Source organism: Grammomys surdaster, unplaced genomic scaffold, assembly GCF_004785775.1.
Source record: "Grammomys surdaster isolate TR1022 unplaced genomic scaffold, NIH_TR_1.0 126187, whole genome shotgun sequence".
Taxonomy (NCBI): Eukaryota; Metazoa; Chordata; class Mammalia; order Rodentia; family Muridae; genus Grammomys; species Grammomys surdaster.
In genome coordinates, this window is record NW_021620993.1 from 6,690,747 (window position 1) to 6,704,721 (window position 13,975).

At 40.8% G+C, this 13,975-nt stretch overlaps 1 protein-coding gene across 1 annotated transcript in view; it reads right to left on the reverse strand.

The window, feature by feature from the left end:
* Slc5a1 (solute carrier family 5 member 1) overlaps positions 1-13,975 on the reverse strand; it is a 76,152-nt gene that overhangs the window by 58,479 nt on the left and 3,698 nt on the right. Inside the window, exon 2 of the mRNA XM_028758111.1 lies at positions 5,483-5,554. Coding sequence (XP_028613944.1) covers positions 5,483-5,554 — 72 coding nt within the window. The remainder of the gene's footprint in view (positions 1-5,482; positions 5,555-13,975) is intronic.

Genomic DNA, 13,975 nt, shown 5'->3' on the forward strand with positions numbered 1-13,975 from the left:
GGACAGATGGATGGATGGATGGATGGATGGATGGATGGATGGATGGATGGATGGACGGACGGACGGATGGACGGATGGATGGATGGATGGGTGGGTGGATGGATGGAGACACAGATAATGGAGGAATTCCTAAAGATAAGATAAGATTCAATAATGCTGGTGTGCCCATTCTTCCCTGTATGTAGTTAGGAGGACTTCCTCCTAACTATTCATTAGTGTCCCGCTTCTCAGAGTTTCTCTTACGTCTAGCTGAGAAGTGGGAATTTCCCCATTCAAAGCTCAGCCCTTGAGCTTCCTGGAACTCATTTCCCACATTCTTCAAATAATCTTTACCACGGAGCACTCAAAAGACTGTTGGATAAAGGTGCCAGACCACAGTCCAGCAGGAAGGCGGGCCCTGAATTACCAGTGCAATGCAGTAAGCACTATTTGTGGTCTCATGTTACCACAATAAGGTGGCTTTGGTTTACCTCAGATGTGACTCGATCTTCTGGGAGCCACCTTGCCGATCTCTTACATAAACTCTAATTTCCCTTGTGGAATCCTTCCCTCACCCCTCTCTGTCCGTCTATCCTCATGCCAAACATTTCCCTCTCTGGGACTAACCCGACTGTGAGACCTTTTACCAGAGGATTCTTTCTACCTGCCTGGGTCACAACCAAGCTCCTCAATGTCCAGAACTAACCTTCTCATTTTCCAGCCTCCTTTGGCTTTGTGAGCCCGACATTCCTCCCCATTTTCTCATGGATAACCCTCGTGCCTGCCTCAGAGGCAACACAGATGCTCTTCCTAAAGTTTCTTTACCCATAATTCCTACTTGGAAAAAGCAACTGTGCTAAAGGCAGATGGAAGGAATATCCTAATTATGGATTTAGGAACCAGTGATAGGCTTAAACTGCCTTTTAAATTCACCTCAAGAGGAAATGAAGAATATATTTTGAGTGCTGTTTAAAATATTTTTTAACTTTGAAGAGTGCCCTTAATATGTACTTGCTTTTTTCATTTATTTTTTTATGTGCATTGGTGTTTTACCTGCATGTATATCTGTGTAGATCTGGAGTTACAGACAGTTGTGAGCTGCCATGTGGGTGCTGGGAATTGAACCCAGACCCTCTGGAAGAACAGCCAGTGCTTTTACACACTGAGCCACCTCTTCAACCCCCTTACTGTGTATTCTTGAATGTCACAGATTCTTTGATTTCTTCTCACAGCTGTGTGATGTGATGGTGTTTATAAACCATTTTAAGTTTTAGAAAAGAAACTACCAGGATTATCCTTCTGCTAAGCTAGCAGTTTTAAACTTTGTTAAGTCAATAGAAACTTGTCATTAAACAAGACGTTAACAGGTTCCCCCTTTAAAAAAAAAAATAGGTTGGGCTGGAGAGATGGCTCAGTGGTTAAGAGCACTGACTGCTCTTCCAGGGGTCCTGAGTTCAATTCCCAGCAAACACATGGTGGCTCACAACCATCTGTGATGGGATCTGATGCCCTCTTCTGGTGTGTCTGAAGAGAGCAATGGTGTACTCACATACATTAAATAAATAAATAAATAAATAAATAAATAAATCTTTAAAAAAAATCATCTGAGTTTTCAGCGAGTAGAGAGGAGAAGAGTAACCCCTAAACACTTCTACAGCGCCTAATGTGACAGTGAACATGGATACGAATTACAACAAAACCACGTTTTTTCACATCTAAGACACCAACCATCAAGACACGCCATAGGGGCTGGGAATTAACTGGCTCAGAAGTTAAGACAAATGCTGCCCTTCTAGACAACCTGAGTTCAGCTCCCAGAACCCTAAACCCACATCAGGTAGCTCATAACTGCCTGTAATACCAGCTCCTGGGGAACCTGGTGCCTCTGCCTCCCTGGGCACCGAAACACAAGTGCACATACCCCCCCACACAGACTTACATATATGAGTGTAATTAAAAGTAAGAATTCCAAAAGACACACTGATTAACAGGAAGAGCAAACACCCTCACCTATAGCGTACCGCTGACTATCACAAGGCTCATCCAAGGTAAATACACTGAGTGTGATTTCTATGACTCGTCATTAATCGATTTTAGAATATGGTTCCTATATAATTGGAATTGATTATTTGTAATAGTATAAATAACCATGGGCCTAAACTATGTTTTAGTCACGTGAACTACATGAAAGTTAACAGAAGGGAATCATTAGCCACAGTTTCTGATATTCACTGCAAACTATCAAGTATAACAGCAACTGAGGGATTTACCTGCACACTTTTGGCCTTCCTTCTATTTTTTTTTTAATTATGTTTATTTTTTACAGCCATACCCAAGTTCCTGCTCTCTCTGCCTCTCCTCCCTGTCCTCCTGACCTTCTCCCCCCGACCACACACACACATTCACTCCTCCTCTGCTTCTCTTCAGAAAAGAGCAGGACTCCCATGGATATCAAACAATGATGGCATATCAAGTTGCAGTAAGACTAGGCCCCTCCTCCCCTATTATGGCTAGAAGAGGCAGCCCAGTAGGAGGACTGGGTCCCAGAGGCAGGCAACAGAGTCACTGTCACAGGAGTCTCACAGAATTAAGCTATATAACTATAACATATGTACAGGGAGTAAGTCAGTCCCATGCAGACTCCCTGGTAGACAGTTCAGTCTCTGTGAGCCCCCATGATCTCAGGTTAGTTGATTTCATGGTGTCCTTGACCCCTCTGTATCTGTTTCCATCACTTGATAGGTAAAGCCTCTCTGATGACAATTGTGCTAGGTACCCATCGATGAGTGTAGCAGAATGTCATTAGGAATCATTTCATTAACTTGTTTTCCATTTGTATTTGATTCTATCTTAGGTCTCTGGCCCATCCAGCCTCTGGTTCCTAGCTCTCCAAGCAATGTCAGGAGTGGGTTCCATGTCATGGCATAAATCTCAAGCTGGACCAGCCATTGTCTGGCCACTCCCTCAATTTACCCCAGTGTATCTTGTAGCCAAGATAAATTCTAAGTCAAAGGTTTTGTGACTGAGTTGGTGTTCCAACCCCTCCACTGGACGTCTTTCCTGGTTACAGGAAATGGCAGGAGCAGACCCATTTACTAACTACCAGCCAGGCACAGTGTTCAGGGGTGCATCTGTGTTGCCATGGGTGATTCTGATACATAGACAACTGTAGAAGCCATTTTAAAACAAGTGTTTAAGCATGTGAGTGTATCACATGCATGCCTGGGCATCAGGTATCCTGAAACTGAAGTCACAATGGTGAGCCACCTTGTGAGTGCTGGGAACTGAACCCAGGTACTCTATGAGAAGTCATACTCTTAACTGTGGAACAATTTCTCATGTTTGTAAAGTGCAGCCATCTGGAATGATTTTTATAATCTTATGAAGCCTTAGATGGAAACTATGGTTGGAGAAAAAAAGAGTCAAATGCCAGCCTCACCAAGGAAATAATGACTTCTGCTCAAAAGAACAATGCTATGCTTCTCTGTTAGAGCAATCCAAACCTGGGTCGTGTATAAGGAAATAATACCCCTGGGAAACCTCACAAAACCACTGACCCCCACCTGCTTTGGGGAGGGCTAATGCCTCTCGTCAGCCAGCCCTCAGCCCAAAGCCAGACTGTTCACTCACAGACTACTCTAACACACAAACCTCCTAAGGGAAGGCTTCCCTTGGCCTCCAGTATCAGAAACTGAGAGCTGCCGGGTGGTGGTGATGTATGCCTTTAATCCCAGTACTCCGGAGACAGAGGCAGGCGGATTTCTGAGTGTAAGGCCAGCCTGGTCTACATTGTGAGTTCCAGGACAGCCAGGGCTACACAGAAAAACCCCTCCTCAGAAAAAGAAAAAATATGGTGTGGGGTGGAGCAGACTGAGATCTAACCCCAAGTAAATCAACCGTAAGATTTTTATATAAAGAGATACGATTTCATCATGGTAAAAAAAAAATCAAAAATTCAAAACCCAACCATGACATACTAAACAAACAAAACACCACACAGGCCAAGGTAATTTAGACATATCATAGCTTCTATTTTTTTTCTTTATAAGTTAGAATTGATGATATTTACCTCCTAGGAGTGTTGGGAGAAAAAAGGACCTCCCTTTAAAAAGTAGGACTTCAAAAAATTTTTTAAAAGCTTCTGCCCAGCTACAGAAAAGTCAACCAGGTCAAGAGAAAATCCACAGAATGGGAGAGAATCTTTGCCAACTACACATCTGATGGAGAATTAATAGTCAAAATATATAAAGAAAAATGCTCCAACCCAGGCATGAGAAACCCTCCTTTTGAGTTGTTGGGTTGAGGTTGTCTGAGAGACTCCCAAACCTTATAGGCTATTCCTATTGCCCTCGGTTGCCCCTCAGGGTTGGAAGGCAAGTTCTTATAGCTAAAGACACCACGCACTTCCTACACAGTGCCCCGAGCTGGACCCTAGCCGAAAGCCTCCTCCCTGAGGACGAGGTTCCATGGTATCAGAAGGCACCATGCAATCTCCCAAAGGAAGAAAACATTTCGAAAATTCAAAATCCAACTATGTCATCCCTAACAAACAAAACACCTGTGAACCGTAACAATGGCCAGCGTGGCATGATAACTCTCAGGGTGCCACTGTGCACACATGCCTTAGTAGTAACTAAGAGCTCTCTGGTTGGTTTAAGAACTACTCAACAGAGGGAAAGCATGCCTGGTATTGGAAACAACGTAGCTGCCTCTCAGGGGCTTAGTGAAGGCATGGATACTGGAGGGAGACCTCCAACTTTACTAAGTCACATAATGCCTAGCTATAATTCTAAATATTTGTCCTCGTGCCAGAGACTGAGGTAAGTACAGGCTTCGCCGCTCATCAAAAAGATTCCTCTTTATGATAAACAGGGACCATTTCTGAAAACCACAACCAATCAACATGCAGAGTTGTGGAGTCCCAACCTTGAGGGATACATCTACAAAACAATTCCTGTACCTAAGACTTGGGGAACATTGTAGAAGACGGGGTGAGAAGATTAAAGGGGCCTGAGGATCAGGGAATTTGCTTTGCAGTTGTGTCTCACCAGCATGACTGCCTAAGCATGAGCTGAACTAAGGGAACAATGATAGATATGCAACGTGGATGTGGGAAACCATGAGGCCTCAACGCTGCACTAATGGCTGCAAACAACCCAGGGACGCTGAGAGCAGACGGCTGCCCCCAGGATAGAGCACACCAGTTGGTTATCCAATATCAAATAGCCCTGAAAACATACATGCAAGTTACATTATACCGACCGACCCAGCAGGTTATATTTAGGAGTGTATATGTATATACATATATACACATATACATATATGCTTGTAACAACAATTAATGAAAAGAGGGTCCAGAAATTTGAAATAGAACAATGAAGGAGTGTTTAGAGGTAGAAAAGGGGGGCAGTGTGGTGTGGCTATATTATAATCTCAAAAAATAAATTTAAAAAAAGATTTAAAAAAAAACTTTTCTTGTTTTTTTTTTTCAGAGAAAACTTACCGGCCACCACACCATACTTCGGCCTGCCAGGAAGAAGCCCCCAACTGTCCCACGATTAGTGGAGAACATGGCCTGAGGGAAAGAGGGTCAAAAATTTAATCAGAAATACTTACCAGAGGTTTTTTTGCCAACAAAAGAACATACCCTTCCCACAGTGAGCTCTATCTTGTAACCATTCCACTTTCTGAAGCACTTTTCGTTCCTATCCAACACACACACACATACACACACACACACACACACACACACACACACACACACACGCACACGAATGCCCTCCAGCCTCAGCAGGCTCACACAAAGGAGTTCATGAATGCTCACGTGTATTACTGACAGGGAAACTGAAGCACTGGAGCTAGCTCTGCAGTTAACCTATCCTGTGGTTTGAGGCAAGACACCCTTCCTGGACTTATTCATGTTGTTTTGTTTGCATGTTAAACAGGAGGAAATGGAATGGTCTTTTTGTGTCTTTCTTATGTGCATACCAAGGTATAATGAAATATATCTTTATAAGTATTAAAGGGTATGAAACGTATATCTCAGTAAAACTATTAAGAAAAAAATTAAAATGTCACAAGAATGCACAGTGTAATCACTCAGTCCTACTGAAAAGACAAGATAATCAAGCTCAATTCATATTTTTCCTTTCTGAGTATACATGGGAACGTGCTAGAGCCATTAATTTGTAATATATTGTGACTAGGTTCAGAATGAATGAGGAAATTCCTTCTGATGGCAAGAAATACTTCACAGAGAGGCAGTGTTTCCCCAAGTCTTGGAAGAAAAGTGGGGTTTTGTTAACCTGGGGGGAAGCAGGGAAGAGGGGAACGATTTCAGACATCAGGACTGGCAGCTTAGGGACTGAGGCAGTTCAGTGCCCAGTGTGTGGAGAGGGGACAACAATGACCCTAGCTCTTGAGCCTGGCTAAGCTGAATGAATGTGTAGAGGGAAAACAGTGAGACAGAATTGAGGCTCTCTAATGCCAGGCATAGGGAACTACTGAAGGCTTGGAAGAAGACAAATGGCCTATTAACTCCAATACAGGATGAGCACAGCCTCTCATAGCTCTTCTGGGATTGCAACCTCTGAACTTGGAGTTATTCCTGCAGTCATTCCTCTGGCTCAGTGCCATTGGCCTGGCTTTGGGGTCTTTTCCTCCTCCCTCTCTCTTTCTCTGTCCCTGGCCCCTTTGTCCAGACTCTTGTTAATGACTGATAGTGGCTGTTCTCTTATCAGTGGTCCAAAGGAATTAACCTCTGGTGTCATTTCTGCAGCAAACACGTCTGCAGCAGGTACACTCTTACAGGTGCTCAGACTGAGCCAGTGGCTTGGAATCTTTTGGGAAGTAAGGCTTTTGTGCATCCAATACATCAACAAGGATTTATTGAGCACCCATGTTTGTGGTGGAGTACCAGGGAGAGCACTCAAGTCTTTCTTGACTCCTGGCAGTATGTCCTTCCTAGCATAAGACATACTTTGAAGACTGTAGTCTTCCTGGGAATAGCAACCTGGCAAACAGACTTAAGGAGCAGAGAAGGCAGCTGATACTGAAACAGGAAAAAATACTAAAAGATTCAGACTCTAGAAACTGACCAGGAAAAGATCACTCTGGAAAGAATTCTAAAGTTAGAAACAAAGGAACAAAACACCTACCCAACAATAACAAGACCAGAGATCAACACCTAGAACAACAATCATCTCAAACCCAGATTCCTTTACACCAGTGTAAAATCACAATAACAGCCAGGACAATGTGTCTCCACTGCAGCCCAGCAGCCAGATCACAGGAAACCTGAGAAATGTAACATAGCAACCCAAAAGCCAAGGACTTCAAAATGGCCTTTATGAATATGTTAGAGGTCCTTACAGAAAAAAGAAGAAGAAAAAACCATTAAAGGAATCTATGAAGCACAAACAGTGAATAAAATAGTTCAAGACTTGCAAGTGGAAATAGAATCAATAAAAATACCCAAACTGTGGGAAAACTGGAAATGAGAAATTTAGAAACTCAGAAGCAAGCCTCACCAACAGAACGCAAAAGTTGGAAGAGAGTCTCTCAGGCATTGGAAATGGGATAAAAGAAATGGATACCTTTGTCAAAGAAAATGTTATATCTAAAACAAAACCAAAGCAGGGGAAGTATGCAGGCACAAGACATCCAGAAAATCTGGGACACTATGAAAAGATCAAACTATGAATGATAGGAATAGAGGAAGGAGAAAGAAAATCCAGGTCAAAGACATAGAAAATATTTTTAACAAAATTATAGAAGAAAATTTCCCTAACCTAAAGAAGGGAGTGCCTATCAAGGTAGAAGAAGAGTGTTGAACATTAAATACACTGAACTAAAAAAAAAAATCCCCTTGGCACTTTATAATTAAAACACTAAATATACAGAACAAAGAAAGAATATATTAAAAGCTATAAGTGGAAAAGACCATAAAACATGTAAAGGTAGACCTATTGGAATAAAGTCTGACTTCTCAATGGATGCTCTAAAAGTCAGAAGGGCCTGGAGAGATGTTAAAGAAGCTCTAAGAGACCACAGATGCCAACCCAGACTAAAACACACAGCAAAACATTAAGTCACAACAGACGGAGAAAGAAAGATATACGTATTTAGGCAGTATCTATCTACAAATCCTGCTCTACAGAAGGAGCTAGAAAGAAAGCTTCAACCTGAAGAGGCTAACCACACCCAAGGGTGCAAAAATAACCCACACCACAACAACAAAATAATGGAAATCAACCGACACTGCTCACTAATAGCTCTCAGCAGCATGATCTCAATTCCCCAATAAAAAGACACAGACTAACATTTGCTGTATCAAAGAAACACACTGTGCCATCAAGAATAGACATTACCTAGTGGTAAAAGGATGGAAAAAGACATTTCCAGCAAATGGAGCTAAGAAGCAAGCATTTATAACCATTTTGATATTGGACAAACTAGACTTCAAAGTAAAGCTAATTAGAAGAGAAAAGGTCACTACATACTAGTCAAAGAAAAATCCACCAAGAGGATATTGTAATTCTTAACATCTATGCACTAAAAACAAGGGCACCCAAGTTCATAAAAAAAAAAATTCTGTTACAGCTTAAATCACTATTAGCCCTCACACTGATTTCAATACACCACTCCAACCAATAAACAGCTCAGCCAGGCAAAAACTAAACAGAGAAACGCTGAAGCTGACTGTCATCATTAGATGGACATAACAGGTACTTACACATCACTTCACCCAAACACAAACGAACATCCTCCTTCTCAGCAGCCCAAGAAACTTTCTCCAAAATTGACCACATGCTTAGACACAACAGATACAAAAAGAAAGAAAGAAAGAAAGAAAGAAAGAAAGAAAGAAAGAAAGAAAGAAGGAAAGAAAGAAAGAGCTCTGACCACCACAAATTAAGACTGGACATCAACAACAGAAACAACAAAAAGCTTACAAACTCATGGGAACAAAAGATTCACTACTGAATGAAAAATGAGTGAAGAAAGACATTAAAAACGTTCTGGAAATGAATGAGAATGACAACAAGGGATACCCAAGTCTGTGGGACAGGATGAGGAAGACTCTAAGAGGAAAGTGTACAGCAGGAAGTACCTACATCAAAAAAGGGAGAGAGGTCATATTAGTAACCTAACCCCTGAAAGCTCTAGAACAAAAAGAAGAAATAACACCCAAAAGGAATAGATGGCAAAATATAATCAAACTCAGGGCTGAGATCGATAAAACAGAATGAAAAAAATCAATACAAAGAATCAATGGAACAGGGGGTTGGTTCTTTGATTTAAAAAAAATCAGTGAGAATGACAAACCTTTATTCAAAATAATTAAATGCTGAAAGAGAGAGAATATCTAAATTAACAAAATTAAAGGCAGAAAGGGCAATTAACAACAGACACTGGGAGAATCCAGGGAATCATAAGGACATACTTTAAAAACCTATACTCAACCAAATTGAAAAATCTAAAAGAAATAGACAATTTTTGATACATACCACCTACCAAATTTAAATCAAGCTCAGATTTTAAAAAATTTATACAGACCTAAAACCCCTAGTCAAAGGAAGCAGTCATTAAATGTCTCCCAACCCAAAAACAAAACAAAAACCAAGAGACAGATGGCTTTAGTGCAGAATTTTACCAGACTTTCAGAGAAGAGTTAATTCCAAAGCTCTACAAATTATTGCATGAAATAGAAACAGAAAAACATTGCACAATTCATTTTCTGAGGTCACAGTCACCCTGATACCCAAACCACACAAAGATCCAACCAAAAAAAGATTACAGACCAATTTCTGTTATGAACATAGATGCAGAAATTATCAATGAAGTACTTGTAAACTGAATCTAAGAACACATCAAAAAGATCATTCACCACAATCAGCTCTGGGCTTCAGCCCAGAGATGGTATGACATATGTAAATCTACAAATGTGATCTACCATATAAATAAACTGAAAGACAAAAACCTCGTGATCATGTAGAGAGAATCGCTGGTGCACTGTGTAAAAGCGTTCACCTGTCAACTAAACAAACAAACAAACAAACAAAAAGCAAACAAAAACCTTTGACCAATGAACTGAGGCAGGAAATAGGAGGTGAGAGTTCTGGGAGAATGGAGGGGGGAGGGAGAGAGAGAGGAAAAGAGAAAGAGGGGGAGGGAGGGGGAGACAGACAGACAGACAGAGAGAGGGAGAAGAGGAAGAGAAGGGAGAGGGAAGGAGGAAGGGAGAGAGAGGGGGGAGAGAGAGAGAAAGAGGAATTCTCAGAAATTGTCAGCAAGGGGAAGATTCTTCTGAACAGAAAAGAAGATGAAATGGGTTGCATAAATCTGAGGAGAGGTAACTAGCCAATAGACAAAGTTAGACTAGAATAAACTGGATTATTGAGATATGAGCTAGTCAGGAAGCAGAGCCAAGGTTATTGGCCTAAGCATTTATTAATAAATAATTAGTTTCAGAGTCAGAATTTCTGGGAACAAAGAGCTTGAGAGGAAAAGCCAGAGTTACATGATCATCCCATTTCATGCAGGAAAGAACTTTGTCAAAATCCAACTCCTCTCCATGATAAAAGTCCTAAGGAGATTAGGGCTACAAGGGACATACCTCAACATAATAAAGGCAGCTTACAGCAAGCCCATAGCCAACATCAACTTAAATGGAGAGAAACTCAAAGCAATTCCACTAAGGTCAGGAACAAGACAAGGTTGTTCATTCTCTCTGTATCTATTCAATATAGTACTTGAAGTCTTAGCAGTAAGTCAACTATGGAAGACCAAGGGGATACAAACGGGAAAGGAAGGAGTCAAAGTACCTCTAGTTGCAGATGAGCTAATAGTATATGTAAGTGACCCTAAAACTTCCACCAGGGACCTCCTACAGCTGAAAAACTCTTTCAGTAAAGTAGCAGAATTCAAAGTTAACTTACAAAATCAGTAGCCTTCCTATATACAAATAACAAAAGGATTGAGAAAAAAGTCAAAGAAATAACACCTTTAACAATAGCCTTAAATAATATAAAATATCTTGGGGGTAGTTCTAACCAAGCAAACAGAAGACTTGTATATAAAAATTTTATGATATTCACAAAGGAAACTAAAGAAGGATCAGAAGATAGAAGAACTCCCATGCTTGTGAATCAATAGGAGGAAAATAGCGAAAATGTCCACCCTACAAAAAGCAACCTACAGATTCAACACCATCCTCATAAAACTCCAACATAGTTCTTCACAGAACTCAAAAGGACAATTTTCAGCTCCATATGAAAACACAAAATACTCAGGATAGCTAAACCAACCCTGAATGATAAAAGAATTTCTGGAGATATCACCTTTCAAGTTTTATACTACGGAGCAATAGTAGTTGAAAAAATCATGGTATTGGCATAAAGACAGACACACTGATCAATGGAATCAAATCAAAGACCCACAATAGAACCATACTCTATGGATGTCATATATATATATATATATATATATATATATATATATATATATATATATGTGTGTGTGTGTGTGTGTGTGTGTGTATGTATACATAATGTATTTATTATATATAAAAATTAATATAATTTAATACATATATAAATTAATATATATCTAAATATATATAATATATATGCCAGAAATACAAATTGGAGAAAGGCAGAATCTTCAACAAACAGTGCTGTTCAAAGTGAACGGCTGCATGTAGAAGAATGCAAATGGATCCATATCTATCACCCTGCACAAAACTCAACTCTAAACAGATAAAAGACCTCATCACAAAGCCAGATACACTGATCCTAATAGATGAGAAAGTGGGAATAGTCTTGAATTTGTTGGCACAAGAAAAGACTTTCTAAACATAACCCTGACAGCACAAGCACTAAGAATTCCAATTGATAAATTGGACCTCATGAGACTGAAGGGCTTCTGTACAGCAAAGGCGATCATCGTTCAGACAAAGCGGCAGCCTACAGAATGGGGAATTATTTTTTACCAAGTACACATCCGATAGAGGACTATCATCCAAAATATATAAAAGTTCAAGGGCTGGAGAGATGCTTCAATAGTTAAGATCACTGACTACTCTTCCAGGGGATCCAGGTTCAATTCCCAGCAACCACATGGCAGCTCATAGCTGTCTGTAACTCCAGTTCCAGGAGATCTGGTTCCTCCACATCATACATGCAGGCAAAACACCAATACACATAAAGAATATTTTAATTTTCTAGAGCAGTTAAAGAAACATGTAACATGCTTAGTCATCGGGGAAATGCAAATCAAAACTGTTCTGAGATTTCATCTTACACCAATCCGAATGTCCAAGATCAACAGCACAAGTGACAGCTCATGCTGGTGAGGATTTGAGATACAAGGAACACTCCTCCATTACTGGTAGAAATGCAAATGTGTACAGTCATCCTAGAAATCAGTGTGGTGGTGGTTCATGACAAAGATAGGAATCAACCTACTTCAAATCCAGCTACACCACTCTTGGGCATATACACAAAGGATCCTCCAACCCTAGTACAGAGACACTTGCTCAACTACGTTCAATGCTACTCTATTCATAAGTGCCAGAAACTGGAAACAACCCAGATGTCAATCAAAAGATGAATGGATAAAGGAAACTTGGTACATCATCCCAATGGAATACTATTTAACCATTATAAAAAGTGAAATCATGAATTGGCAGGTAAATGGATAAAACTAGAAAAAATAATCCTGAATGGGGTAACAGAGACCCAGAAACACAATAATAATATATATTTGTTTCTATGTGGCTATTAGTTGTTAAGTCATTGGCAAACAAGCTACAATTTGTTTAACTACAGAAGTTGGGTAGAGAGGAAGGGACAGGGGAAAAGGGAGACGTCTCCCTAGGGAGGGGGAATAAAATAGTGAAAGAGAGAGGGTTGAACGAGGACTGAACTTGGAGGGTCTAACAGGAAGCTGGAGAGAAGAAGGGGACAAGGGAGAGACAGCTAAAACTAAGGGCCATTTGAGGGATCATATGGAAACCTAATACAGTAGCAACTTCGTAAAATACATACATATATGAAGGTTATCTAGATGAAATCACCAAATAACAGGTCAATTGTTAGACCATCTTTAAGTCTCCTCTGCCAGCAAAATTAAGCTATTATTTTTCAATTTAGCCTCAGGCAGATTCTTAGGACCAGCACAGAAAACTGCCACATTCTTTACCAAAATCTCACAAGAATAGTCTCCAGCCCAGTTGCTAGTATTGTTCCTCCCTGAACCCTCTTGAGATGGATCCCCACTCTCTACACAGCTCTCAGCACTAGTGTGTTCTAACGAGGTCCAGAGGGTTCTACATCAGCCATCTGATTCACACAGTACCACACTGGCCCACTATACTGATGCCATTATGCTGAATGGGCCAGATGATCAGGAAGTGGTAACCACTTCAGACTTGTTGGTAAGGCATGTGCACATCAGAGGATGGAGAACATCCAACCAAAATTCAAGAGGCCACTACCTCAGTGAAACTTCCAAGAGTCCAGTGGGATGGGGCATATAGGGATAATCCTAAGGTTTCCTAAGGTTAAAGATTACGTTATTGCACCTGGCCCCACCCACTACTAAAGCAGAAGCACAATGCTTAGTGGGCTTATTTGTTCTGAAGACAGCACATTCCTCACTTGGGTGTGTTACTCCAGCCCATATACCAAATGACGCTAGCTTTGAAACTGCTACCTTTGAATGGGACCTGGAACAAGGAGAAGGTCCAGCTCCTCCAGCTGACCCTGTGGTAATTAAGTATCAGTGGCAGATGGTGATGCTGTTGTCTTTGGAACACTCCTATGGGTGACTCACAGAGAAGATTCTTGGGATTTTAAGTTATGGTAATCTGCAGACAATTATTCTGTCTTTGAGAGACACTTCTTAGCTTGCTATTGGGCCTTCATGGAAACTGAATGTTTTACAGTGGTCCACCAAATCACCATGCAACCTGAGCTGCCCGTCGTGAGCTGGG